Consider the following 26676-nt stretch of genomic DNA (forward strand, 5'->3'; position numbering starts at 1 on the left):
GTTGTGTAGTACACACAGTGTTCTGACTAGTGAGTGGTTGTGTAGTGAGTGGTTGTGTAGTACACACAGTGTTCTGACTAGTGAGTGGTTGTGTAGTGAGTGGTTGTGTAGTGAGCGGTTGTGTAGTGAGCGGTTGTGTAGTGAGTGGTTGTGTAGTGAGCGGTTGTGTAGTACACACAGTGTTCTGACTAGTGAGTGGTTGTGTAGTGAGCGGTTGTGTAGTACACACAGCGTTCTGACTAGTGAGCAGTGCCATCCATGAATCTTCAGTAACTGTATTTCATATTTGGTGAAATTCATTAGGGTGTTTTCAATAACCTGGAAATGCCTTTTACTTTGTGCCAGTCCTGGATGGGACTTAAAGTCAGGGCCTGGGTGCTGTCACTGAGAGTTTTTTGCTCAAGACTGGTGTTCTACCACTTGAGCCACAGTTCTACTTCTGACTTTCGTTGTTGTGGTTGTTGTTTTGTTTGTTGGTCTGTGGGGCTTGAACTGGGCTGGGCATGTCCCAAGACCTCTTCTTTGTGTTCAAAGCTAGCGCTGTATCACTTAAGTCATGGCAGCATTTCTGCATTTTCAGGTTAACTGGAGATAGTAGTCTGGCAGGAACTTCCCTGCCTGGGCTGGGTTCAAATTGCGAGCCTCAGCTCAGTCTTCGGAGTTGCTAGGCTTTGCGGGGATGAGCCACTGGGGCCTGGCCACCTTGCCTCCTTGGTAGTTAAGGGGAGATAAGAGTATTCACGAGCATTCGTGTGACTCGGGGGGATAAAGCATTACCCTAGAGCTGAAAAAGCCCAGGGACAGCACCCAGGCCCTGAGTTCAAGCCCAGGACCCAGGCTGGAGTTGGGAGGGGGGAGGGTCATTGGAGCAGGAGAGACCCGAGTTTGATCCAGACTGATCCACATAGTGAGGCTGTTTCAAAAAGAAAAGGCCGAGAAGCTGGGTGCAGCCACGGGTTGTGCAAATCCAGTTTAGTGAGCGCATGACTAGGACGGTCATTCCCAGTACTGCATTTCTAGGTGAGGTGAGCAGGCTTCCCTGAAGGGGTCCCAAGTACAAAAGCTGAGGTGTGGTCTCTTGAGTGAGGCGCAGCTGAGGGTGGACCGGGTCAGGCCTGTCCAGTAGGCCGGGCAGCGTCTGGCTTGTTAGGAATGTCTTCTCACAACTCCTGAGGTACCACCATCCCCCGCACCCCCCCCCCAGCCGGGACGAACACCTCTGTGGACTCTGTACTGCCCACCGATAGTCCACTCTGCCGGTGTGGGCTCCTCGGTGCCTTCTGCAAGTCGGCCTCTTCCAGCCATTATACAATCATATGGTATATGGCCTTTTCTTCTCTCTTCTATTCTTTTTTTTTTTTGGTCAGTCGTGGGGCTTGAACTCTGGGCCTGGGCGCTGTCCCTCAGCTCTTCAGCTCAAGGCAAGTGCTCTACCACTTGAGCTACCGCGCTACTTCCGGTTTTCTGGTGGTTTATTGGAGATAGGAGTCTCACAGTCTTTCCTGCCCAGGTTGGCTTTGAACTGCGATCCTCAGATCTCAGCCTCCTGAGTAGCTAGGTTTACAGGCATGAGCCACTAGCGCCCAGCTTTCTCTTCTCTTTTCTTTCCTCTTCTTTTCTCTTCTTGGTCAATTTTGGGGCTTGAACTCGGCTCAGGTGCTTGAACTCGGCTCGGGTGCTGTCCCTCAGCTCTTCAGCTCAAGGCAAGCGCCCTACCACTTGAGCCACAGCACCACTTCTGGCTTTCTCTGTGTATGTGGTGCTGAGGAATCAAACCCAGGGCCTCATGCATGCGAGGCAAGCGCTCTACCATTGAACCACCTTCCCACCCCAAGGCGTACTTTTGTAGATACTTTATAAGATCAGTGTGTTTAGTGGTTCAAGGACACAGCACCAGCATTGACTGGCTCTTAGGAAGACTTCGTGGTGGTGGGAGCATGCGCCGGAGGCCAGCAGGAAAGGCCAGGCATGCAGGTGGTCCTTCCCCAAGTCCCCACCACAGGAACTGCCCGAAGACAACAGCCAAACCATAGTGGGCCTCCTCTCTGGCCAGGGACAGCACTGGCTGTGGCCTGTGTGTCAGGTGGCGGCTGCTTGGTGGACACGTTATTGCAGCCCGCTTTAGCCTCCTCTGGAAGGCCAACTTTGAAGCTCAGTTCATGAAATCCTTACAACATCCTGCCAGGCACGAGTGGCTCATGCCTATAAATCTTAGCTACTCAGGAGGCTGAGATCTGAGGATTAAGGTTCAAAGCAGCCCAGGAGGTCTGAGAGATTCCTATCTCCAAGAGCCAGCAAAAAGCCAGAACTGGAGATGTGCAAGTGGTAGAGCTTCAGCCCTAAGCAAAATAACTGCGTGAGAGCATGAGACACTGAATTCAAGCCCCCCAGTACTACACTAACAAAAAGGAAAAGGACACTTTTGTCCTTTGAATCAAATATAAGCCCCAAGGGCCTTTAGAGTTAAGGATAATAAAATAATGAATACAAGTAAAGATAAGCCTTTATTTTCCCACACTAACCTGAAATGTACTGTAAGCCCAAATTTTCTCATCCAGTGCAATAATAGTTTTGTCTTAAATGAAAGTACAGTGGTGCACTTCTATTCCCTGCACTTCAGCCAAGTAGAGCACTCTGCTGAGGCAGGAGAGTCATAAGTTCAATGCCAGCCTGAACTGTATAGCAAGACCCTGTCTCAAAAGCCAGGGACTGGGGCTGGGAAGGTGGCTCAGTGGTAAAGTGCTTGCGTTGCATGCATGAGGCCCTGGGTTCAATTCCTCAATACCACATTACACAGGAAAAGCCAGAAGTGGCACTGTGGCTCAAGTGGTAGAGTACTCGCCTTGAGCTGAAGAACTGAGGAACAGCGCCCAGGCCCAGAGTTCAAGCCCCACGACCAACAACAAAGAAAAAAAAGCCAAGGACTGGTGCTGTCACTTAGTGATAGAGTGGTTGGCTGGTGGTGTGAACTTCTGGGCTCCATCTCCAGAGCCAATGTAGTAACTTTAGTTTCACGTTCCTAAAAACAAGTCATCGCAGCATGTTAGTTAATTTAGCTCCCCATATTTAAGATCCTCCTCAGAGTTTTCGGTGTGGAAATCCCTAAGGGAGTACTAGTAGCTAAAACATACGTTATTATCCTCTGATTATATACGGTTAGCTCTGTACCAACATGCTAAAAATTGTCTGTGTCTAAATAAATGTAATAGTATGGCACTAATACTGAGGTGTGTGGGCCTTAAATCTTTAGGAGAAGAAAACTGTATACAGATTGATGATGGTATTTATTGGGTCATAATGTATTTAAATTTTCTTTAATGCACATGTTAGTGATTGTTTACTGTGATGAAAGCAGGAGGGCGGGCCTCCAGTGGAGGCGGAGAGCCTCCCGCACAGCTAAGAGCTCCATTAGCAGATGGCTCCTGCCCGTGGAACGGGTCACAGTGACACTTTATCGCCTGTAAATCAGGCCCAGACGGGCTGGATAAACAGCCCAGGATGCGGTCATGGCATGGTGGGTGTTTTTACAGATGGAAGCACCTAGTCCATTTAGGCCAATTAAGTTCAGAATATTTATTGAAGCAACTCTTCTGTCATATCTGAATTTCATTTGAAAAGACCTTTTTTCATGCTTCAGGATATTGATCTAATTGGACCAGAATTCCCATTAATCAGGTTATTTGGTAATCTCTTGAACAGTTATTTGAAATCTTTAGGAGTCTGTGTAACGTCAGCATGGTCTTTGGTTGTGCATTTCACTAGACTTCAGTTTGCATTGAGCATCTCATAAAAGGAGGCACTCAGCTGGTCCCGACCCTTCTGAAAGTCGGGAGAATTTATTTGTGCCTTTGGAATACGCTCACTTTGTCCTGTGAAGGCTTTAACCCTGCAGAGTGGAGGTGATGCTGGTCACCTTCTGGGTCTCCTGCTGGTGTCCTCCTTGCTGCTCATCATGAACTCCGGCTCGTGGCTGACCCCAGGTCTCAAGAGTGGGCAGTCTCTAGGGGTAATTGTGGTTCTTCTGAGTGCCCTACCTTGGCAGTGGCCACTTCCTTGAGAATTCAAAGATAATCAGTTTGCAAATTACTTTATTTGAATTTTACTCCTTCTGAGAATTGGACTTGATTCCATTTATTTTGTTTGTTCTTTTCCCCCCTCTCTCCTCTTCCCCCTTTCTCCTTCTCCCCCAATTTCTCTCCCACTCCCACTCTCTCCCTCTCCTTTCCTCTCTTCTTCTCTCCTTCTTTTTCTCCCTCTTCCCCCTCTCTCCCTCCCTCTTGTTCATGGTACTAGGTTTGATCTCAGGGCAACTAAAGCAGTGGTGAGGAGAATGAAAGAAGAGTCAGTGTTACATGGAGACCATATTCCCGTTTCTATGCCATTGTGGGTGTTGGACGCACCCTCTCCCTGGACCTACTTGAAGCCTGCTGTTTCAAAGAAACAGGCCCAGGGACACGCTTCAACATTAATAAACCTCAGAAATCATAAGCCACTCTGCCAGGCACAGGTGGCTCACACCTATAATCCTAGCTACTCAGGAAGCTGAGATCTGAGAATCACGGTTCAAAGCCAGCCTGAGCAGGAAAGTCTGTGAGTCTCTTATCTCCAATAAACCACTTGAAAACTGGGAAGTGGCACTATGGTTCAAGCTGTAGAGCGCTCACCTTGAGCTGAAGAATGCAAGGACAGCGCCCAAGCCCAGAGTTCAAGCCCCATGACTGACAAAAAAAAAAAATCATAAGCCACATGACACACCTGTCACAGTGGATCAGATGTTTGACTCCATTTATATGAAGTGTCCAGAATATAGATGCAGGAAGACAGGTGTTTGCCACATGCTGACGGCATGCGGAGTTCCTTTGTAGAGACAAGTGTTCAGAATTGGATGTGGTAGTGGTTGTCCAGTTGTGGCTATGATAAGAGCCAGTGCCTTGGTTACTGCCATCCTTCTGCTTCTGAGGCTTGACCTTGTTTGTGGTCAAGCGTGTGCGCTCTACCACTGATCCTCATCCGTAAATTATGGAAATCCGTGATGTCTCTCCCAATAAAGCAGTTAGAAAAACACTGCCACAGAATTGTAATAGGTCTGATGTGGATGGGATCCACACGTGTTACGTTGAGGCTCGTGGAGGAAGGTGGTCGTTTTACAGCTGAGGGAACCGAGACGGTGAGCCTGGTGGGGACGTGGTAATTGACAGTGTCCTGTCAGGGCCTTGGTCTCGGCAGGTGCTGTCTGACAGACAGCAATGGCAGCACTTCTGAACCCAGCAGTTGCTTGCTGCATGTGGTTGTTGGAGTAGCACTTGCTGGCCAGGGCCCTGGCAGGCCCCGTGGCCCTTCAGGAGCTAAAATGCCCTGGGCCAGAAAGAGCTGTGGGTTTTTGTTTTTGTTTTTGTTTGCCAGTCGTGAGGCCTGAACTCTGGGCCTGGGCGCTGTCCCTCAGCTCTTCAGCTCAAGGCTAGTGCTCTACCATTTGAGCCACAGCTCCACTTCCAGCTTTTTCTGCTGATGTGGTGATAAGGAATTGAACCCAGAGCCTCATGCATGCAAGGCAAGTGCTCTACCACTGAGCCACCTTCCCAGACCCCTCTGCAAACCTTATGGTCCAGAATACAGGGTTTTATCTCTGAGGCATACTTTTCTGGGTGAACTCAGTTGTTTCTCTGCAGAGCCTAGATCCTGTCCAGCAGTGTACTCACCATTCCTAAGCTTTCCTTTTTCTATTTTTGTCTTTCTTTCTCCACTTGAGCCACATCTCCAGTCTAGTGTTTTGCTGGTTAATTGTGACTGGAGTCTCTTGGCCTTTTCTGCCCAGGCTGGCTTTGAACCCCAGTCCCTCAAGTCTTAGTCTCAGAATAGGATGGATTATAGGCCTGAGCCAGTGATGCCAGGGTGGCAGGGATGTTGATGACAGGCGTAGTGATGTCAGGGTGGCAGGGATGTTGATGACAGGCGTAGTGATGTCAGGGTGGCAGGAATGTTGATGACAGGCGTAGTGATGTCAGGGTGACAGGGATGTTGATGACAGGTGTAGTGATGTCAGGGTGGCAGGGATGTTGATGACAGGCGTAGTGATGTCAGGGTGACACGGATGTTGATGACAGGTGTGATGTCAGGGTGACAGGGATGTTAATGACAGGTGTAGTGATGTCAGGGTGACAGGGATGATGACATGCGTAGTGATGTCAGGGTGACAGGGATGTTGATGACAGGTGTGATGTCAGGGTAGCAGGGATGTTAATGACAGGTGTAGTGATGTCAGGGTGACAGGGGTGTTGATGACAGGCGTAGTGATGTCAGGGTGACAGGGATGTTGATGACAGGTGTGATGTCAGGGTAGCAGGGATGTTAATGACAGGTATAGTGATGTCAGGGTGACAGGGGTGTTGATGACAGGCGTAGTGATGTCAGGGTGACAATGATGTTGATGACAGGCGTAGTGATGTCAGGATGACAGGGATGTTGATGACAGGTGTGGTGATGTCAGGGTGACAGGGATGTTGATGACAGGTGTAGTGATGTCAGGGTGACAGGGATGTTGATGTCAGGTGTGGTGATGTCAGGGTGACAGGGATGTTGATGTCAGGTGTGGTGATGTCAGGGTGACAGGGATGTTGATGTCAGGTGTGGTGATGTCAGGGTGACAGGGATGTTGATGACAGGTGTGGTGATGTCAGGGTGACAGGGATGTTGATGACAGGTGTAGTGATGTCAGGGTGACAGGGATCTTGATGACAGGGGTAGTGATGTCAGGGTGGCAGGGATCTTGATGACAGGTGTAGTGATGTCAGGGTGGCAGGGATGATGATGACATGCATAGTCATGCAGCATAATTGGGAAGAGAAAGAACGATCCTCTTTGCAGATAAATGGGTGAGTGTATCAAACGACACTCAATAAATATGTGGACATCTGTGGTAAAGACCTGCTAAGCAGAGCAAGGTGATGTCTCCAGGGCGAGGTCAGGGGCTGTTGGCTTCCATTATGGGTCTTAGCCACACTGCACAGCCTGCTTCTCTCAGTACACACACCCTCTCTCAGTAAACACACCTCCTTATCTGACATTTCCCTTTGGTTTTTTTGTTTGTTTGTGTTTGTTTTAAGCAGTGTAGTTCGAATGATTAGAAATAATTAAAGTTATTATCTGCTTGCTCAATTAGGATGGCTTTCAAGCAAGACATCATTTCATATAGTTTTTAGATTAAGTTATAAATGTTCACTTTAGAACTTCCTGAAGATTGATAGAGATGCATTTGAAAAGCATTATTTTTTTTATTGATTCTTAATGTAGTAAATTACTGAAGTTACTTGGCAGCAAACAGAAGTGGTCTGTAGTGTGGCTCACATTTATTCTCCTGATAGAGCCACAATTTGCATTAATTACATTGCAACTGCACTTACTTATATTAAAAGGCTTCTACCATAATTAATCCTTTTTATTTCAAATCATTTTGGCACAATTTCTAGCCATAAACACTCATAAAGGACAGACAGTTGAAAAATATGTTACAGGATTTTTCCATATACCTAGTGCTATTTTTTTCCTGACAGGTAGTTATTGATAAGCTTGAAGGGACAAGTGTAGCACAAGTGACTGGAAAAATGCTAAGTGGATTATTTTGCATAAAAAATAGGCCATTTTGAAGTTGTATAATTAACCTGTTTAGAAAATACCTTGATTTATGCTTACATTTGTATCTCGGTCGCATACATTATGGAAATTTAATTTATAATCCATTTAGCTGATGCAATCATAGTTTTTAGTGCTATCATTTATTAGTGCTTGTATATTAAACACTCCAAAGGTTTAAACCTGCCTTATGTAAAAAATTATACCTATGCATTTACATTTTATGAGTCACAGTGGGATTTCTGTTTAAAATTCAGGTGGCTCTGATACATTTAAGGAATTTCTCTGGATTATTGTTACTAATGCGGAAATGGCAAACAATGACCTTACATATTGAACACCGGTGATTTACACCTCCAGCTTACGTTTAAAGTCACGGTGCAGATGAACACCTGGGATCCATCAAGTAGCTGGATGCAGAGTGTGCTCCCAGGCTTGAAGCTCATCATTCACTTGGAAGTGATGGTGCCCATAAGTGCTCCAGGCTAATAGTATTAACCATTCCTAACTTAAGCAAATTGTGGCTTGTTGGAACAAGTCGTTATTTACATTATCAGCAGATGCTAAGTGCTAGTTGTCATTATCTTACCCAGTTTCTCTTTAAGAAGTTCTTGATTGCCATTCTTTCAGATTAATTAAGAAGTCATTGGTCTTCACATCACAAGTAAAGCACAAGGACACAGTACTGAGCCTTCTGGCTGAGGCTGCCACGGTCCAGAGAGAATGCTGTCTGTGCTGCCTTGGGACCTAGCGCAAGTGAACAAGACACCAGTGGCACATGAAGCGTTTATTTGGGAGACTGTATTACTGGCTGTTTTCTAGCGTCCTCCTGTCATTTACAGAGGGCGAGACCAGGGGATCGGAGGCTGCGTTGGTGGGGTGTATAGATGGATGGCAGTGAGCTCAGGTACAGCCGGCCAGCAGAAGTTGGGAGATGGATCCGTGCCCAGAGCAGCGTAGACCTGGTGCAGGCCCGTCCAGCTTGCTCTAGCTTTTCAACTCCCGCCTCAGTTTACACAGACCTGTGTGCCTGGACAGTCTGGTCTTGCCCCGGTGTGTATGGTGTGGTCTGGTAGTAGGTTTCCAGTGGGAAGAGAATCCTAACCACCCTGGAGATGATGTTTGGATTGTGTCTGGACATGGCGTGTGTCATGCTAAACTGTGGGGCAGAGGGACCTGGCAGTGCCTGGGCCACGCTCCCACAGCCTGGCTCAGTGCAGCACTTAGAAGGTGGGCTGAGGTCGCCCGGCCAGACGTGGGGGTGGGCCCGGCGTGGGGGCCATGGGGGATGGGCCCAGCGTGGGGGGGGGGCCTCTCTTTTTGTCTGTCTCTGCCTCTGTGGTTGATTTTCCACAAGCCTGGGCAGCAGTCCCAGTTCTCCATCTCTAACGTGGGAAAGAGGGCCCCCCCTCTTCTGGAAAAGGGGGTTCTCGCCGACCAAGCAGGGTGCTCGCACCCTGTCCTTTGACCGCCAGCAAGGGTGGGAGTTCTTACATACCCTGTGTAACAGAGGAACCTGCTCATGCCCAGTCATGTAAAGGTCTGATACTGATGCCAGGCCATGCAGCAGGGTTTGCCTGAGGGCCTGGGGCCTTCTGTGAGTGAAGGAGGCCCGAGGCCCGACCTCCGCAGCCCTTGCCCAGGACTGCCAAGTGAGAGTGACCGCTGTGAGCTGTCACTGCAGGTTACAGGAAGTCTGAGTGGGTGTGGCCTTGTTACGTCGGCATGCATCGGAATGCTTGGATAGCGAGGAACAAGTAACTTGAAGTAATGCATGAGACTCTTAAGTAACCACCACCCAAAAAAAGCTGGAAGTAGAGCTGTGGCTCAAGTGGTAGAGTGGCAACCTTGAAAAATTTTAAGGGGGCTGGGAAGGTGGCTCAGTGGTAGAGCGCTTGCCTTGCATGCCTGAGGCCCTGGGTTCAATTCTTCAGCACCACATAAGCAAAAAGAAAAAAGCTGGAAGTGGCGCTGTGGCTCAAGTGGTAGAGAGCTAGCCTTGAGCTGAAGAGCTGAGGGACAGCACCCAGGCCCAGAGTTCAAGCCCCACGACCACCCCCCCCCCAAAAAAAAAATTAAGGGACAGCTGGGTGCCAAAGGCACACCCCTGTCATTCTAGCTACTCAGAAAGATGAAATCTGAGGATCGAGGTTTGAAGCCAACCTGGGCTGGAAGCTCCTTGAGATTCTTTTTTTTTTTTTTTTTTGTTGGTCGTGGGGCTTGAACTCTGGGCCTGGGCACTGTCCCTCTGCTCTTCAGCTCAAGGCGAGCGCTCTACCACTTGAGCTACAGCGCCACTTCCGGTTTTCTGGTGGTTTATTGGAGATAGGAGTCTCACGGTCTCTCCTGCCCGGGCTGGCTTTGAACCGCGATCCTCAGATCTCAGCCTCCTGAGTAGCTAGGATTACAGGCGTGAGCCACCAGCGCCCGGCTAGCTCCTTGAGATTCTTATCTCCCATTAGCCACCAAAAAGTTGGACGGGGAGCTGCGGTTCAAATAGTAGATCACAAGATCATGTGGTAGATCACACAAAAGTTCAGGGACATCATCCAGGCCCCGAGTTCAAGCCCCAGAACTGGCACCAAAAAGAAAAGACCCTCCAGCCTCAGCCTCCCAAGTGCTGAGAAGAAGCATTTCCTAACGTGTAAAGCTCATGTGGTATTGTGCATGCTGTCAGCCGCTTCTGCACTGCAGAGCCGGTAACTGGGAAAGATGGCCTGGCCCGTGTTGAGGCCCCAGCATACCCAAGAGTGAATACAAGTGTCACTTGGAAACGAAATCCTTATAGATTTGGAGGAAGGATTCCAAAATCCAGGGACCAGACTGCTTGTGAGGGAGAGGAGAGAAGCCGCACAAAGCAGATTCCCAGTAGAGCCACGTAGCTGAAGCTAAGAACAACCTAGCGCTGGAAAGGCTGGGCGAGAGCCCTTTACTTGAGCCTTCAGAGGCAGCTTTGTGTTGCCACGAGTCTGCCATTCGTGATGACTCGGTGCAACAGCCCAGAACACTTGCAAGCTTGAAACACTGCAGGAAGACGCTTGCTGGCCTCTGTTGCCGCCCGAAGGGGCCCATCTTGCGTCCACACCCTGTGGCCTGTCCCCGGCTGCCACGGGGCTGTCTGCACGCAGAAGGCATGGCAGCCTGGCTGTGGCAAGCCCGGTGTCTGTCTGCAGGAGGCAGAGGGAAGCTGGCGCGCGCTAACCCCTGTCCGCTCTCTGTTTAAAGGCGCTTTATGAAAACATGCTCGTGGAGCTGCCCTTCGCAGGCTTTTTCCTGTCCAAGCTGCTGGGGACCAGTGCCGACGTGGACATCCATCACCTGGCCTCCTTGGACCCCGAGGTGTACAGGAACCTTCTGTTTCTCAAGAGCTACGAGGAGGATGTGGAAGAGCTGGGGCTGAACTTCACTGTGGTGAACAACGACCTGGGGGAGGCCCAGGTGAGTCCCAGACCCCGGGCTTGCGCCCACTCCCGTCCTTCATCAGCCCTGAGCCTGCCGCCTGCCCTGAGCTGTGGCCTGGGGCTCAGTGAAGCCCAGCCTCCTCCAGCCTCCCACCCGCAGGAGTCTGCTAGCCACCCTTCCGCCTGCCGCCTGCCTGACCGCTCCTGCCCTGACGCTCCTGCCCTGACGGGGGCCTGCTAACCAGCCCTCCTCCTTACCCCCCTCCCCCCCCTCCTTGCCCCCCTGTGTCCTCCCTCCGCTCCCTCCTCCTTGCCCCTGCGCCCTCCCTCTGCTCCCTCCTCCTTGCCCCCCGTGCCCTCCCTCTGCTCCCTCCTCCTTGCCCCCCCCCCCGTGCCCTCCCTCCGCTCCCTCCTCCTTGCCCCCCCCCGTGCCCTCCCTCTGATCCCTCCTCCTTGCCCCCCCCCCCCCGTGCCCTCCCTCCGCTCCCTCCTCCTTGTCCCTGCGCCCTCCCTCAGTTTCCTCCTCCTTGTCCCTCCTCCTTGTCCTTGTCCGGTGCCTTCTGTGCCCTCCCACTGCTTGTGAGGATTTCTGTTCTTTTCTTTTTTTTTTTCTTTTCCTTTTTTTTTTTTTTTTTTTTTTTTTGCACAACTCTATTGGAGTTTCAAACTTTTCTTTTTTGAAAAGAGATACCTATATGTAACCCAGGCTGGCATCAAACTCAATCCTGACTGCCTCCCAAGTGCTGGGATTACAGGGGCGAAACACCACAACCTGTCTCCAAACCAATTTTCTGGGTGTGGGTGGGTGTGTGTCGGTCGTGGGGCCTGAACTCTGGGCCTGAACTCTGTCCCTCAGCTCTTCAGCTCAAGGCTAGCGCCCTACCACTTGAGCCACAGTGCCACTTCTGTATTTTTCTGCTTATGTGGTGCTGAGGAATTGAACCCAGAGCCTCATACATGCAAGGCAAGCGCTCTACCACTGAGCCACCTTCCCAGCCCCAAACTAATTTTCTTAATAGCAGCTTTATTGCAATTGAATTCACATGCTGTAAAACCTACCTGCTCTGAGTGTAAAGATCAGTGCTTTTAGTATACAAGAATATATAATACAGCTGATAGAGCTGAGCCATCACCACAGCTAAATGTAGAATGTGACACTTCTATCCTAGACCTCCTAAGCACCCCTGCACAACATCCTGTCAGCTTACTCTGTGTTTAAAAGTCTCACCACTTGCAAAGCCCTGAGAGACACAGAGGCCGGACACGTGGGATGCCTCACTGCCTCCAGCTGCACAGTTACGTGGCCATTCCCCAATTTCACTTCAGAAATTGCTGTTTGCACCGTGACTGCCTCGTTTTCAGTCCCACCAGCAAGGCAGGAGGCCCCCGTTTTCCCAATACTTCCTCCTCCTCCTCCTCCTCCCCCTCCCCTTCCCCCTCCCGCTCCCCCTCCCCCTCCCGCTCTCCCTCCCCCCTCTCACTCCAAGAGAGGACAGTCCTGCCAGTACTGGTAGAACTGAGGCAGTAACTCAGGCAGTTGCTCTGAGTCTCCCGTTGCACAGATCTGGTTCGGCACTGTGCTCTGTATTTGTGCATGCACACAGTACTCAAGGTCTCCATCCCCTGCCCTGCTGTCTCTGGAGTGGCATCGGCACAGGGCACAGCCTCCCTGGTTAGACCATAGGCTCTGAAGCACAGAGGGCTGTGGCTGTGGGTGTTGCTCAGCGCTCTGTCATGTGTTTCCTGTGCACAAGTCCCAGATGTCCATCTCCATCAAACCCACACTCCCCCACCCCCAGCCAAGAATACACACGCATGCACGTGCACACACACACACACACATTTGAATATGCAGATGTCTAAATCGTCTGGTTATGGCTTTAAAATTATCCTCTTTTCAAACGTGAGTTTTCAGTCTGTTTCTCAGCCTTTAAACTCACCTATTACAGAAATAGGTTTGGATTAAATCCTAGGTTGGAGTAAAGAATCAACACTGCTTGAGCAGTGTTATTTGAACTGACAACAGTGTCATGAATCAGGACTGAGAGAGGCAGGGCTGAGTTTAACTTAGTTGCAGCTTGGTTGTGTTTGGTTCAGTGTGTTGTCGGAAGTGTAAAACTAGCTGGAAGTTGAAGTGGGACTGGAAGGCAAACGTTGTTGTCCTGTAGACAGTGCTGTGTGCTGCTGATGCCCTGTACCTCCTGGTGGTATGCTAGAAAGCGGAATAACATTCTAGAGCAGGTCACAGCAGTTTTAATGTGTAGCATTTCCCAGCAGGCTTCAAGCCATCAGCCTCCTGAATAGCTAGGATTACAGGCCTGAGCTACCTGCACTCAGCTAGGATTTCAAATTAAAAGTAGGATTTTAAATTAACAGTGGCTCACACCTGTAATCCTAGCTACTCAGGAGACTGATCAGGTTCAAAGGCAAAGCCAGCCCCAGCAGGAAAGGCCATGAAACATTTATCTCTTGATTAACCACCAAAATCCTGCAACTACAGTTAGGGCTCAAGTGGTAGAGCCATAGCCTGGAGAAATAAACCTGAGGGCTAGGGTCCAGGCACTGAGTACAAGACCAGTCCCCTCCCCCCCCCCCAAATTTTTTAATCCAACCATTTTAAAGTTATTAGAAATATTCATTGTTTCTGATTAGCTTGGAATTGGAGCTTTCAGAATTCCTTTAACTGAAAACTTCACTGGTCCTTTGCCTTCCAAGTCACACCAGCACTCCATCATTTATTACCTGCCTTAATCCACTTAAAGGACGGATGTTGTTTTTATGTATGGAAGTATAATAGCTAGCCTCAGGAGACCTAGTAACAGATGGACTGTCCCCAAGTGCTGGCAGAGGAATTAAGGTAATGAACAGTCTTTACTCAGCCCAGAGACAATTGTTTGAAAGCCCATTGTTAGATTAGATGGTTCCAGAATTTAAAAAGGTAAATTAGTAAAGAAGACCAAATTATCATTAAAAAGGTGAAGGCATTCAGGAGACTGAGATTGGTGGATCAATTCAAAGCCAACCTAGGCAGGAAAGTCCTTGAGCCTCTGATTTCCAGTTAAGCACACACAGAGTCAGAAGGGGAGCTGTATCCCTAAGCAAAAAGGTTCATGGACTGCACCTGCGTCGGGAATAGAGGGAGGGAGACAGAGCCAAAAAAACTTGTGAAAAGTACACTCTAGTTCTTTATGTCTCTGGTGCATGCTGGCACTACTGTGCTCCTTGTGTTTTCTAACCCTCTTGTACACTCACAGATTCTAAGTGTGGCTGTGTCCTGAAAAAACTACTCTTCTTTCTCTCGTTCGGTTATTTTTGAGATAAGGTCTTACTGTATAGTCCAATCTAGCCTTGACTTTGAAGTGTTCCTGCCTTTCTTCCCAACTGCCCAGCTTTGGTTTTTTTTGTTTGTTTTTTTGGGGTCCGGTCGTAGACCCTGAACTCTGGGCCTGGGCGCTGTCCCTCATCTCTTCAGCTCAAGGCTAGCGCTCTACCACTTGAGCCAAGCGCCACTTCCGGCTTTTTTCTTTTTGCTTATGTGGTGCTGAAGAATTGAACCCAGGGCCTCAGGCATGCAAGACAAGCGCTCTACCACTGAGCCACCTTCCCAGCCCCCAGCTTTGGTTTTGAGATAGGGTCTCATACCTTTTTGCTCAGGCAAGCCTTGAATTCTGATCCTCCCTTTCTCTGACACCCAAGTAAATGGAATCACAGGTGAGCTCCACCATCTGCTGCCTCTGTGGAAATAGAAGTGTGAGGGGCTGGGAAGGTGGCGCAGTTGGGCTGGGAAGGTGGCGCAGTGGTAGAGCGCTTGCCTTGCATGCCTGAGGCCCTGGGTTCCATTCCTCAGCACCACATAAGCAAAAAGAAAAAAAAAATGTTTTTAATAAAAAATAAAAAAAGAAATAGAAGTGTGAGGAGCCAGGCACTGGTGGCTCACACCTGTAATCCTAGCTGAGATCTGAGGATCACCATTCAAAGCCAGCCTAGGCAGGAAAGTCCTTGAGACTCTTATCTCCAGCTAACCACCAGAAAACAGGAAAGTGGCACTGTGGCTCATAGTGGTAGAGTGCTAGCTTTGAGCAAAAGAGCTCAGGGACAGTGCCCAGGCCATGAGTTCAGGCCCGACAACTGACGACCAAAAAAAAAAGTCTGAGCCGTGCAGTAACTGAGTTACTGTCTTTCCACAGCCTCAACGCTTTCAGTTACATTTTCTCCAGAGTGAACATCTTTATTCTCTCCTGGCTTAAGCTCATTTGTTTAGAGTATTGTCTTTGCCATGTGCCAGTGGTTCATATCTGTGATCATAGTTACTCAGGAGGCGGTGATCTGAGGTTGTGGTTCAAAACCAGCCCAAGCTGGAAAGTCCATGAGACTCTTTAAGTGACCAGCACAAAGCCAGAAGTAAGGTATAGCCTAAATGGTAAAGCACCAGCCTTGAGCAGTAAAAGCTAAGGGACTGTGCCCAGAAATAGTACTGGCACAAAGAAAAAAGTTTCTTTTTAATAAATTTGCTATTGTTTGGGGGGGGGGGTGTCGTTTTTTTGCTACTTGAACTCAGTGCCATGTTTGCTTATTACTGGTGCTTTGCCCCTTGAGCCACACCTTCAACTGGCTTTTTATTAATTTAGTTGGAGACACAATCTCAAGGACTTTCGCTGGCTTCCAACTGTGATCTTCCAGTTTTCTTGAGAAGCTGAGATTACAGTGTAAACTCGGAGTGCCTGGCTTGGGAGTCACCTTTGAACCTGCAGTGTTGTATCCTGGTTGTACTGTTTTTTATTAGTTTCTTTGTTTACTATTATCCTACTCTGGACCTTTGGTTGTCCTGTGCTTCATCCTCTAAGGTAGTTGAGCTAAAGCTTGGTGGGAAAGATATTCCTGTCACGGGTGCCAATCGCATTGCGTACATCCACCTGGTAGCTGACTACCGGCTGAACAAGCAGATCCGCCCACACTGCCTGGCTTTCCGGCAGGGCTTGGCCAACGTCGTCAGTCTGGAGTGGCTCCGGATGTTTGATCAGCAGGAAATTCAGGTACACTCTCTCCTGACCATTGGGGATGCATTGTTTCAGGAAATGGAAAGCTTCCTTTAAAATAAAATCTGCCTCCAATTTTACAACTTTATTTTTTAGGTATTAATTTCTGGCGCACAAGTTCCTATAAGTCTGGAGGACCTAAAATCCTTCACCAACTATTCAGGTATGTTATAGCCCAACTGAATATGATTCCTGAGATGTTATAGGCAGTCAGGTCTCCAAACCAGCTTCTAGTGGAATCTTTATGTGTGTAATTAATGTTGCTTAAGAACCAGAATGCAAGCCGGGTGCCAGTGGCTCACGCCTGTAATCCTAGCTACTCAGGAAGCTGAGATCTGTGGATCACGGTTCAAAGCCACCCCGGGCAGGAAAGTCCAATTAACCACCAGAAAACCGGAAATGGCGCTGTGGCTCAAGTTGTAGAGCGCTTGCCTTGAGCTGAAGAGCTGAGGGACAGCACCCAGGCCCAGAGTTCAAGTTCCACAACCAACAAAAAAAATGAACCAGAATTCTAGAGGAGGCAAAAGCAGTGATGCATGGGTGGGTGGGTGGGTGGACGGATGGATGGACAAACAGACAGGTAAGTAGATACATGAATGCATGGATTCATGGATGCCTGCTTGAAGCCACTATTCTCTGTGTCCTGGAAGGTTTCCTCTTTTCTCCAGTAAAGTCAGCCTTGAGCTGAAGAGCTGAGGGACAGTGACCAGGGTCAAAGTTCAAGCCCCACAACCGACCAAAAATAAACTTTTTTGGGGGGGGAGGGGCGTCCGGTCATGGGGCCTGAACTCTGGGCTTGGGCGCTGTCCCTTAGCTCTTCAGCTCAAGGCTAGTGCTCTACCACTTGAGCCACAGCGCTGCTTCTGGCTTTTTTCTTTTTGCTTATGTGGTGCTGAGGAATTGAACCCAGGGCCTCATGCATGCAAGGCAAGAACTCTATCACTGAGCCACATGCCCAGCCCCATAAATAATATTTTTTAAAAAATTTGTTATTGCCGGGCGCCGGTGGCTCACGCCTGTCATCCTAGCTACTCAGGAGCCTGAGATCTGAGGATCATGGTTCAAAGCCAGCTGGGGCAGGAAAGTCCGAGATACTCCTATCTCCTATAAACCACTAGAAAGCCGGAAGTGGTGCTGTGGCTCACGCAGTTTGAGTGCTAGCCTTGAGCTGAAGAGCACAGGGACAGCGCCCAAGCCCAGAGTTCAAGCCTCACGACCGACAAAAAAAAAAAAAAAGAAAGAAAGAAAGTGCCATCCCTTGAACAAAATAGCCAAGTGAGGTGGGGCACTGGTGGTTCACACCTTAATCCTAGGAAATCAGGAGCCTGAGATCTGAGGATTGCAGTTCAAAGCCAGCCTGGGCAAGAAAGTCTGTGAGACTCTTATCTCCAGTTGACTGCTATTAGAGCTAGAAGTGAAGCTGGTAGAGCTGACCAGTCTTGAGTAGAAAATACTGGACAGCACCCAGGCCTTGAATTCAAGCCCCAGTACCAGGGTGCACACGTACACATAGGAAACTGGTTGTGCTGATCATTGTGAATTACAACCCTGAACTGGTGTTTTGAACTGTTTTAGAATTGAACTCAAATCTTTATATATACGGGCAAACAATACCTAAAGTCACACTCAAGTCCCCACACTAAAGTCTTAAGTATGAGGAAATGGAATCAGTCTGACCTTTACTTTGCCAAGAAATGGACCTGATTATTTGCATGACCCAATTTGCACTGAAGGCTTATACCTTTAATGATCTTAGCTATTCCCGTAAATAGGCTTACTTAAGATATTATCATAGTCATTTTGCTTCTAATTAGTGCACTTCAGATACTTTATTGATGTTATTTCTATAGTGTATTAACAATGAGGGAACAATATATAGCTATTATTTTAGTTTTAGGGAGCATTTAAAGAAATTAAAAGCTATAAGTAGCAGATAGTACATTTTAGAATTAACGGTCTAGTCACATGCAGGGCTGGTTGTTGGCCATGCTCTGCACTTTATTATCAGAAGGAGAGGTGATAAATTAACACAGATACCAAGACCTCGTTGGCCAAATTTCTGGCTCTATTAAAATAAAGGTCCCAGTTTCTTCCATTCTCCAGCCGTACGGTCATGTGTGCGGACACCTCCGTGTCTGCTTGGGGATGGTGACTTTGGGGTGCTTCTGGCCAGACTCAGGGGGCACACACTTATCTAGCTGGCTACTCCAGAGGCGAGAGCTGAGGATCATCGTGGCCCAAGGCCAGCCTGGGCAGGAAAGTTCATGAGGCTGGAAATGGTGCTGTGGCTTAAAGTAATAGAAGCACTAGCCCAGGGACAGCGCCTAAGTCATGAGTTCGAGCCTCAGGACCAGCACACACACAGAAAAAGAAGTCAGACTTTGTGAAGGACCTGGCTCTCCATGCCTTCTTTGCAAAGTAGCCGGGCATCGGGGCTCATACCTGTCATCCTAGCTACTCAGGAGGCTGAGATCTGAGAATTGGGGGTCAAAGCCAGCCCAGGCAGGAAAGACTTGTGCGATTCTTATCATCAATAGCAGAAGTGGTGCTGTGGCTCAAGTGGTAGAGCACTAGCCTTGAGCTGAAGAGCTCAGGGACAGCGCCCAGGCCCAGAGTTCAAGACCCACAACTGACCAAAAAAACTTTCAAAACTAGCAAGGGCAGGAGAGACCTGAGAACCCTCATCTCCAAATAAGGGTGGGGCTGGGGAGATAGCTCTAGAGCTCCCTCCCTCCTGTGACAGGTACAGGGAAACGTGGGAGCGGTTCCCCGATTTGGGGCCTGGTGCTTGTCAGAGAATCCTCTTCGATATTGTTTGTAATGCAGTTTGTGCATTTTGTCCCAGGAGGCTATTCTGCCGATCATCCCGTCATTAAAATCTTTTGGAGAGTTGTAGAAGGCTTCACTGATGAAGAAAAGCGCAAACTGCTCAAGTTTGTGACCAGTTGCTCTAGACCTCCTCTCTTGGGATTTAAGGTACGTAGCTTTGATACAGTTTGCTTTCATACCAAGCTCAGTCGTGGTTGGTAGCTGGTACCTGTATCTCTCCTTGGGATTGCTGTGTGCCACAGCACTGACCCAGGCATGTGGTTGAACACACTTGTGTTGGGGTAGAATCTGGTCTCCTGAATCCACCATGCTTTTACTTATGAACTGAAGAAATCGCAGTCTGCAAATGTTGGTCTGGTGTATATGAGCAGAAGTAAATTGTTGTTCTAATTGTCTCTATTATGTTCTGTGGCATAACCTTATTTCGTTGCTTCTCGAAATTAATGCTGATCTCATATAGCTTGGTGTACACTTATAATTGCTTGAGGAATAATATTTCTTAGTTATGAAATAAGATTAAGGGCTAGGAAGGTGGCTCAGTGGTAGAGCGCTTGCCTTGCATGCATGAGGCCCTGGGTTCGATTCCTTAGCACCACATAAGCAAAAAGAAAAAAGCCGGAAGTGGCGCTGTGGCTCAAGTGGTAGAGTGCTAGCCTTGAGCTGAAGAGCTGAGGGACAGTGCCCAGGCCCAGAGTTCAGGCCCCACGACCGGACCCAAAAATAAATAAATAAAAAGAAATAAGATTAAATGATGTCTCCATACTTGAGGACACAGTGGTGGGTGGTATGATACAGAATAATACTGAATTGGAAAAGCCTTTTGTATTACTTACATTACTTTATCTATGAAACATTTACAGTTCTGAGTGAAGTTGCTTCTTAACCTTTGCTTTAGATTTATCTTAAATGGTCAGGTGCTGGAGGCTCAGACTTGTAATGCTACCTAGGATTACAGGAGGCTGAGATCTGAGGTCGAGGTTCAAAGCCAGCCGAGGCAGGAAAGTCTGTGATACTGTCATGTCTAGTTAACCACCAAAAAGCGGTAAATCACCAGCCTTGAGCTATAAAGCTAACCGTTCCCAGGCCCTGAGCTCAAGCCCTAGGACCAGCACACACACACAGAGATAGAATTGTCCTAAACATACAGAAATGTTTCGGGTCTTTTTCTTTTTTTTTTTTTTTTTTATTATTGTAAAGGTGATAAACAGATGTAACTCAGATAAAAAGTAATTATTTTGTCAGTCACAGGGCTTGAACTCCAAGGCCTGGGCACTGTCCTTGAGCTCTACACTTTGAGCCACGGCTCCACTTCCAGTTTTCTGGTGGTTAATGGGAGATTAGAGTTTCACATTAGCCAGAAACTAGTGTCTCTCACCTGTAATCCTAGCTACTCAGGAGGCCCTGAGTTTTATCCCCAGTTAACCAACAGAAAACTAGACGTGGTACTGTGGCTTAAAGTAGTAGAGCGCCAGCCTTGAGCAAAAGGGCTCAGGGACAGTGCCCAGGCCCTGAATTCAAGCCCCACAACCAAATAAGTCTTAGATTCTTTCTTGTCTGGGCTGGCTTTGAACCAGGATTCTTAGCTCTTGGCCTCCTGAGTAGCCACCAGCGCCTGGTGCAGCTTACACAGTGTACATTTCTTTCTGGACAGCGCTGTCCATGTCTTCTGAGAGAGCGTCAGTGGGATTGGACAGCGCTGTCCATGCCTTCTGAGAGAGCGTCAGTGGGATTGGGTTTGGGTTTTATTTTGGGCTCTAGATTGAGCAAGTACTTACTAAGAACAGGTACACTCTCTTTAGGACCCACAATCAGGGATCTGGTTTGGTTCATTGGTGGCAGATGGATGCTCTCCACCTCTTAGTTTACGGTGTGGCCCCGGCAGCAGCTCCGCTGCCCTGGCAGGTTAGAAATGGACCTTCTGGGTGTCTGCAGCTCTGACCATGATTTGGGCAGTAAGATGGTCGCCTGCCCTCCATGCTCTGGAGCATGCCGACGTGCCACCACCCGTCCCCTGCCATTGTGTGGAACGCCCCTGCCCCTGCCTTCCCCGGGTGCAGCCCTTGACGGTGCCACTGGTACAGCAAGTTCTCCTGGGAATTAGCGCCCCCCGCCATTGAGCGTTTGCTGGGGCAGGTCACTCCTGCCCCGGCACCCACCTGCATGTGGAGAGCTGCGTTCTTCTGAGGGCCCGGGCTGGAGCCAGGCCAGACAGGTGACAGCCGATGATGGACTTCCACACACAGCACAGCAAGCATGAGCACAGAGCCATGGCACCAGTGGAGGAAGGGGACACCACTCAGTCTAACGCGTCTGAAGTGCAGAAGAGCCAGTCTGTAGCTTTTTGGGTTTGGTTTGGGTTTTTTGTTTTTGGGGTTTTTTTTTGGCCAGTTGTGGGGCTTGAACTCTGGGTCTGGGTGCTGTCCCTGAGCTCTTCAGCTCAAGGCTAGTGCTCTACCACTTGAGCCACAGCGCCACTTATGGCTTTTTCTGCATATATGGTGCTGAGGAATCGAGCCCAGGGTCTCATACATGCGAGGCAAGCACTCGACCACTGAGCCACCTTCCCAGCCTGCTTCTGTAGCTTTTGGAGGATGTAGAAATGTTCCAAAACTGGTTTGTGCAGATGATTCTATTCATCTACAGATGCGTTGGAATTACTGAGTTGTATGCTTTAGCAGCTTACCGGAGGTAAATTACAGCCAGGTGCCAGTGGCTCACACCTGTCATCCTAGCAACTCAGGAGGCTGAGATCCTCGGATCACAGTTCAAAGCCAGCCCTGGCAAGGAAGGCCATGAAACTCCCCCTCTCCCCTCCTCTCTCTCCCCTTCTCCTCTCCTCTCCTCTCCTCTCCTCTCCTCTCCTCTCCTCTCCTCTCCTCTCCTCTCCTCCCCCTCTCCTCTCCTCTGTCCTCTCCTCTCCTCTCTCTCCCCCTCTCCTCTCCTCTGTCCCCCCCTCTCTCCCTCTCCCCCCCATCCCCCTTTCACCCCCTCCGAGCTGCAGTGCTGCAGGGGCGAGGCAGTGAGGCAGGCGAGGCAGTGTGCAGCTGTCCGTGCTTGGCCACTGCAGAAGCTCAGCGTACGCAGCAGATTACAGGTTAACATGTTTATTGAACGTGACTGTTACAGACCAAAAAAGTGCCATGGAGAATTGTTAAGTTCCATCAGCCATGCAATAAATAAATGGATGGTTTTTCTTCATCTGAATTAATGCAGGTTCCCGTTCTGTATTTAATTACGCACAAAATGGTGCCTGTGACTCAGATTTCAGTGAAGAACTTCATCTCACTTTAAAGATTTTTAAGTAAGAAATTCAATTAGCATTATTTTAAAAAAAAAGTGGAATTTCACTAGACAACGCTTCTCAAGCGTTGGGGTGGCTCAGCGGCTTGGCCGGCCTCCCCGCAGCCAGAGCCTTTCTCTCCCTCAGAAGAGCATGCGTCCTGCCCGTATTGGGGTTTGAGCGTGTGCCTCCTGCTCATGGTCCTGGGGAAACGTGCCCCTGGCCCACCACATGTGTGTCTCATATTTAACAAAGACAGTCTGAAAATAGGAAGTCTAGTTTTGTCTCTTTTCAGCTGTGTTTATCTGTGGTTTATGCGTGTGAGTGTCCAGTCCTAAGGCTGCGCTCAGTCCTGCGCTCCTGGGTTTTGCTTCTTCACTCAAGGCTGGCAGTGCACTGTTTAAGCACACCTCCACTTCTGGTTTTTGGCTGGCTAATTGGAGATAGGAGCGTTTGGATTTGTCTGCCCAGCTGGCTTCAAACCATAATACTCAGATCTGAGCCCTATGAGTACCTAGATGAAATTTGTAACTTTTTTTGTGTGTCCATGCTGTCCAGGGGCTCGAACTCAGGTCTTAGTGCTGTCTCTAAGCTTTTTTTGCCCAAGGCTACTGCTCTACTTCTGCCTAAGAGTCTCAAGGGCTTTTCCGCCTGGTCTGGCTTTGCACTGTGGTGCCCCTGAGTGGCTAGGATTACAGGTGAGAGTGACAAGCTCAGGCTTAGGAAGTTTTTCTGTTTGTTGGTTAATTTGGGGGGCTTTGTACTTGCAAGCCAACTGAGCCACACGCACAGCCCTTTGATTGGTTGTTTTTGTTTTCCATTTATGCATTTTTGTTTGTTGGGGGCGGGGGGGGGAGTTATAGGGCTTTAACTCTAGGCCTGGCGCTGTCCCTTAGCTCTTCAGCTCAGAGCAAGCACTCTACCACTTGAGCCACAGTGCCACTTCCGGCTTTCTGGTAGTTTATTGGAGATAAGAGTCTCATGGAGGGGGCTGGGAAGGTGGCTCAGTGGTAGAGCACTTGCCTTACATGCATGAGGCCCTGGGTTCAATTCCTCAGCACCACATCAGCAGATAAAGCCAGAAGTGGTGCTGTGGCTCAAGTGGTAGAGCACTCACCTTGAGCTGAAGAGCTGAGGGACAGAGCCCAGGCCCAGAGTTCAGGCCCCGTCACTGACAAAAAAAAAAGTCTCATGGACTTTCTTGTTCAAGCTGGCTTTGAACCTCGATCTCAGCCTCCTGAGTTGCTACAATTATAGGTGTGAGCCACTAGCACCCAGCTCTTCCATGCATTTTGATTGGTAATATAAAGGGGATGGACAAGAGGGTTAGTTTCATAAGTCAGCAATAACAGTGTCACTCCTTCCCTCACCGGTCCACAGCAAGGTGTAGAGTTCATTTTCAACATGGTGTCTAGTGAGTCCCACTGCTGCGTTTGCTCACCCGCTGTCCCTCCATTTCTGCACCCTCCCCTCGTGCAGTATTGCCGAAGGGTACAGGGGTGAGGCTGTGAGTACCGTGCATCTTGGTCAGTGTCGCCGCCTCCTCCTGCATCTGATGTACGTGGCTCAGTTTTGAGCCAAGGTCTTAGAGCTGCCTGGGCTGGCCTCAGCTTTGACCCTCCCACCCCTGCGTCCTGAGTAGTGGAGCGGTCCTGCACCACCACACAGACGAAAGCTGTTTGTTTTCGGATAAAAAGGGCACGTTTATGCCTGCAGTCCATCTGGGGTAGAATCTCCCCACGCGCTTGGCAAACGTTTTCATTTCTACAGTCAGTCTGGTTCCTCTCTGCTCATGTGTTAGTTTTCGGAATAAGGTACCACCGGGTCTTGAACTCAGGGCTTGGGTGCTGTCCCTGAGCTTTTGTGCTCGAAGCTAGTGCTCTACCACGTTGAGCCACAGGGCTATTTCGGGCTTTTTAAGAGTCTCATGGACTTTTCTGCCCTGTGTGTTGGCTTTGAACTGAGATCCTCAGATCTCAGCCTCCTTAGATCTCAGCTAAGATTACAGGTGTGAGCCACCAGTGCCCAGCTTTCACGTCAGTTTCTTGAGTATAAGATACAAAACCCGCCAGGCGCTGGTGGCTCACGCCTGTAATCCTAGCTACTCAGGAGGCTGAGATCTGAGGATCGCGGTTCAAAGCCAGCCCGGGCAGGAGAGACCGTGAGACTCCTATCTCCAATAAACCCCCAGAAAACTGGAAGTGGCGCTGTAGCTCAAGTGGTAGAGCGCTTGCCTTGAGCTGAAGAGCTGAGGGACAGCTCCCAGGCCCAGAGTTCAAGCCCCATGACCGACAAAAAAAAAAAAAAAGATACAAAACCCTTCCAAGGCCCTAATCATGGAAAGTACTGGTTGGCATGGACTGAAGTCAGTCCTCTGGCCTTGCCACAGCCCGAGTGTGGCGAATCAGAGCCAGAGTGGCTGTGGGCAGCGGAGTTGGCAGCCTCGTGGTGCAGGGAGAGGGCAGTGTGGTGAACTTGCCGCCAGACAGTAACCGCGCCCTGCGCCCTGCCCTGTCTTGCAGGAGCTGTACCCTGCCTTCTGCATTCACAACGGAGGCTCGGACCTGGAGCGGCTCCCCACAGCCAGCACCTGCATGAACCTGCTCAAGCTCCCGGAGTTCCACGACGCGTCCCTTCTGCGAAGCAAGCTGCTCTACGCCATCGAGTGTGCCGCCGGCTTCGAGCTGAGCTGAGCTGAGCTGGCTGGGCCGGGCCAGGCCGAGCTGGAGCAAGCCTGGGCTGACCCCCGCAGCCAGCACTGCCAGACCCTGGAGTGGGGTGCCCAGGCCGGGCCGTGCTGTCCTGCGTCTCCCTCTGGCATTTCTCCCCTCCATTTTTAGATCCTTTTTATTACAACATGGCCACTGAACTAGTTGGACATTGCTTTTCAGATAACTTGAAATCTCCATTGTTATGTGCCATGTGGCTTCGTAATTTTGCCAAGAAGAGCACAGTTTTTAGACTAGAGGCAACTCAGTGAAATGAACCAAAGATGACACTTTGGCCTTGCCGACCTTTAGCATGCGTCCTGAGCTGCCGCCGGGCCCGGGCCCCGCAGGCCCCTGTGGTCTGCAGAGAGGGAGAGGGGGCTGCAGAGCGGAGCCGCGGGGCCACGGAGCCACGGCCACCGCTTCCGTGTGGTTGAGTGTTTACAAGCCTAATTGTCACAACTAAAGGCATTATTTCCTGCTGCCTTTTCCCAAAGTGGTTAGGTTTGGAAAATAGAAACAATAGTATTATTTTTATTTTATTTGTGCTTTTCAAGCCATTCTCCCCCAGGCGGGACTCGCATGCTCGTGGTTACCCCTGGCCCGCGCCATGCGGTCAGTCGGACGGTTGATGTGTGGCTGTGCAGTGGGTTCTCTGCTGTTCCTGTCTGCTTTGGGCTTGGAGAGCTGTCGAGGAGGAGGAGGAGGAGGAGGAGGAGCACGCTCCCCAGGCCGGTGTGTCACCTGCACCAAGGGACGGGTGAGGAGCGTGGGAACTGCAGCTTCTATTAAAGCCGTTTGAACCAAAGTGGTGGGCTGCGTCTGTCCGTGACCCCCGGCCCCGGCCCGGCCACGCCGCCACCAGCCTGGGCGTCCTGGGGACCGTCCGGCTCGGCACCCTCTGCTGCTGCTTGGCACATGCGGCTTCCCCAGCACGCGTCAGAGAAGATCCGGGTGGGTCTCACGTCGGCACTTTACAGAGCCTGGGAGCGCTTGCCAGGGACTGTGTCCTCCACCAGCGGAGTCGCGCGGGTGAGCCGCGGCCCCGCACGCGCGGGTGAGCCGCAGCCCCGCACGCGCGGGTGCACGCGCAGCCCCGCACGCACGGGTGAGCCGCGGCCCCGCACGCGCAGGTGCACGCGCAGCGTCGAGGCCTGGCGTGGCGGTGCCGAGAAGCGCGGAGCCCCGGCCCCGCTGGGCTCGCGGAGCTGGCAGACCGCAGCTAGCAATATACTTTTAAATGTGGGAAACCTGAATGACACTTTGAAGATAATGACCATTATCAAAACAAAATGTATAATTTCTTAATTTGAGTAATAAATTAAGTGTTTAAATGCTATTTGTAGTCTTCATATACAGAGATAGCATTTCTTGGATTTTCTTTTTTCTTTGGGGTTGATTACATTGAATGTTCTACGTCTTTGTAGGTTTGTTTTTGTATCTTCCACTGAGCTGCCTTCCCAGCCCTGTTTTTGTATCTTACAAGTGTTTTTTAAATGGAGTGTGAGACACAAAAAACAAACTTGGAATTATCCTTGCTTGTTCTTCCCCTCGGCTCTCCTAGCTTCTTTACTTAGGTGTGTGTTCTAATGACTGAATGCTTGTATTACACTTTCCCCAAAGACGACGTAGCCCAGGTCAGTCTGGCGGTTTATTCCCTAGTAGAGCGCCGCCACACAGCCGGCGCCCGGTCTTGGCATTCCCCGTCAGCCGACAGTGCCCAGACCTCCCTGTGGAGAAGTCTCCCTGCTCCGGGCCTGGGCGCTGTCCCTCAGCCCTTCAGCTCAAGGCGA

General features: G+C 49.8%; 1 protein-coding gene across 1 annotated transcript in view; it reads left to right on the forward strand.

Annotated features, from left to right (window-relative positions):
- Window positions 1–26222, forward strand: part of Ube3c (ubiquitin protein ligase E3C) — a 93825-nt gene extending 67603 nt beyond the window's left edge. Inside the window, exons 19-23 of the mRNA XM_069997161.1 lie at window positions 10855–11067; window positions 15875–16063; window positions 16163–16229; window positions 18912–19042; window positions 24698–26222. Of these exons, the coding sequence (XP_069853262.1) occupies window positions 10855–11067; window positions 15875–16063; window positions 16163–16229; window positions 18912–19042; window positions 24698–24868 (771 nt within the window). The 3' untranslated portion in view covers window positions 24869–26222. The remainder of the gene's footprint in view (window positions 1–10854; window positions 11068–15874; window positions 16064–16162; window positions 16230–18911; window positions 19043–24697) is intronic.
- Window positions 26223–26676: the final 454 nt, after the last annotated feature.

Source organism: Dipodomys merriami, unplaced genomic scaffold, assembly GCF_024711535.1.
Source record: "Dipodomys merriami isolate MVZ:Mamm:240054 unplaced genomic scaffold, mDipMer1.0.p SCAF_5, whole genome shotgun sequence".
NCBI classification, from domain to species: domain Eukaryota; kingdom Metazoa; phylum Chordata; class Mammalia; order Rodentia; family Heteromyidae; genus Dipodomys; species Dipodomys merriami.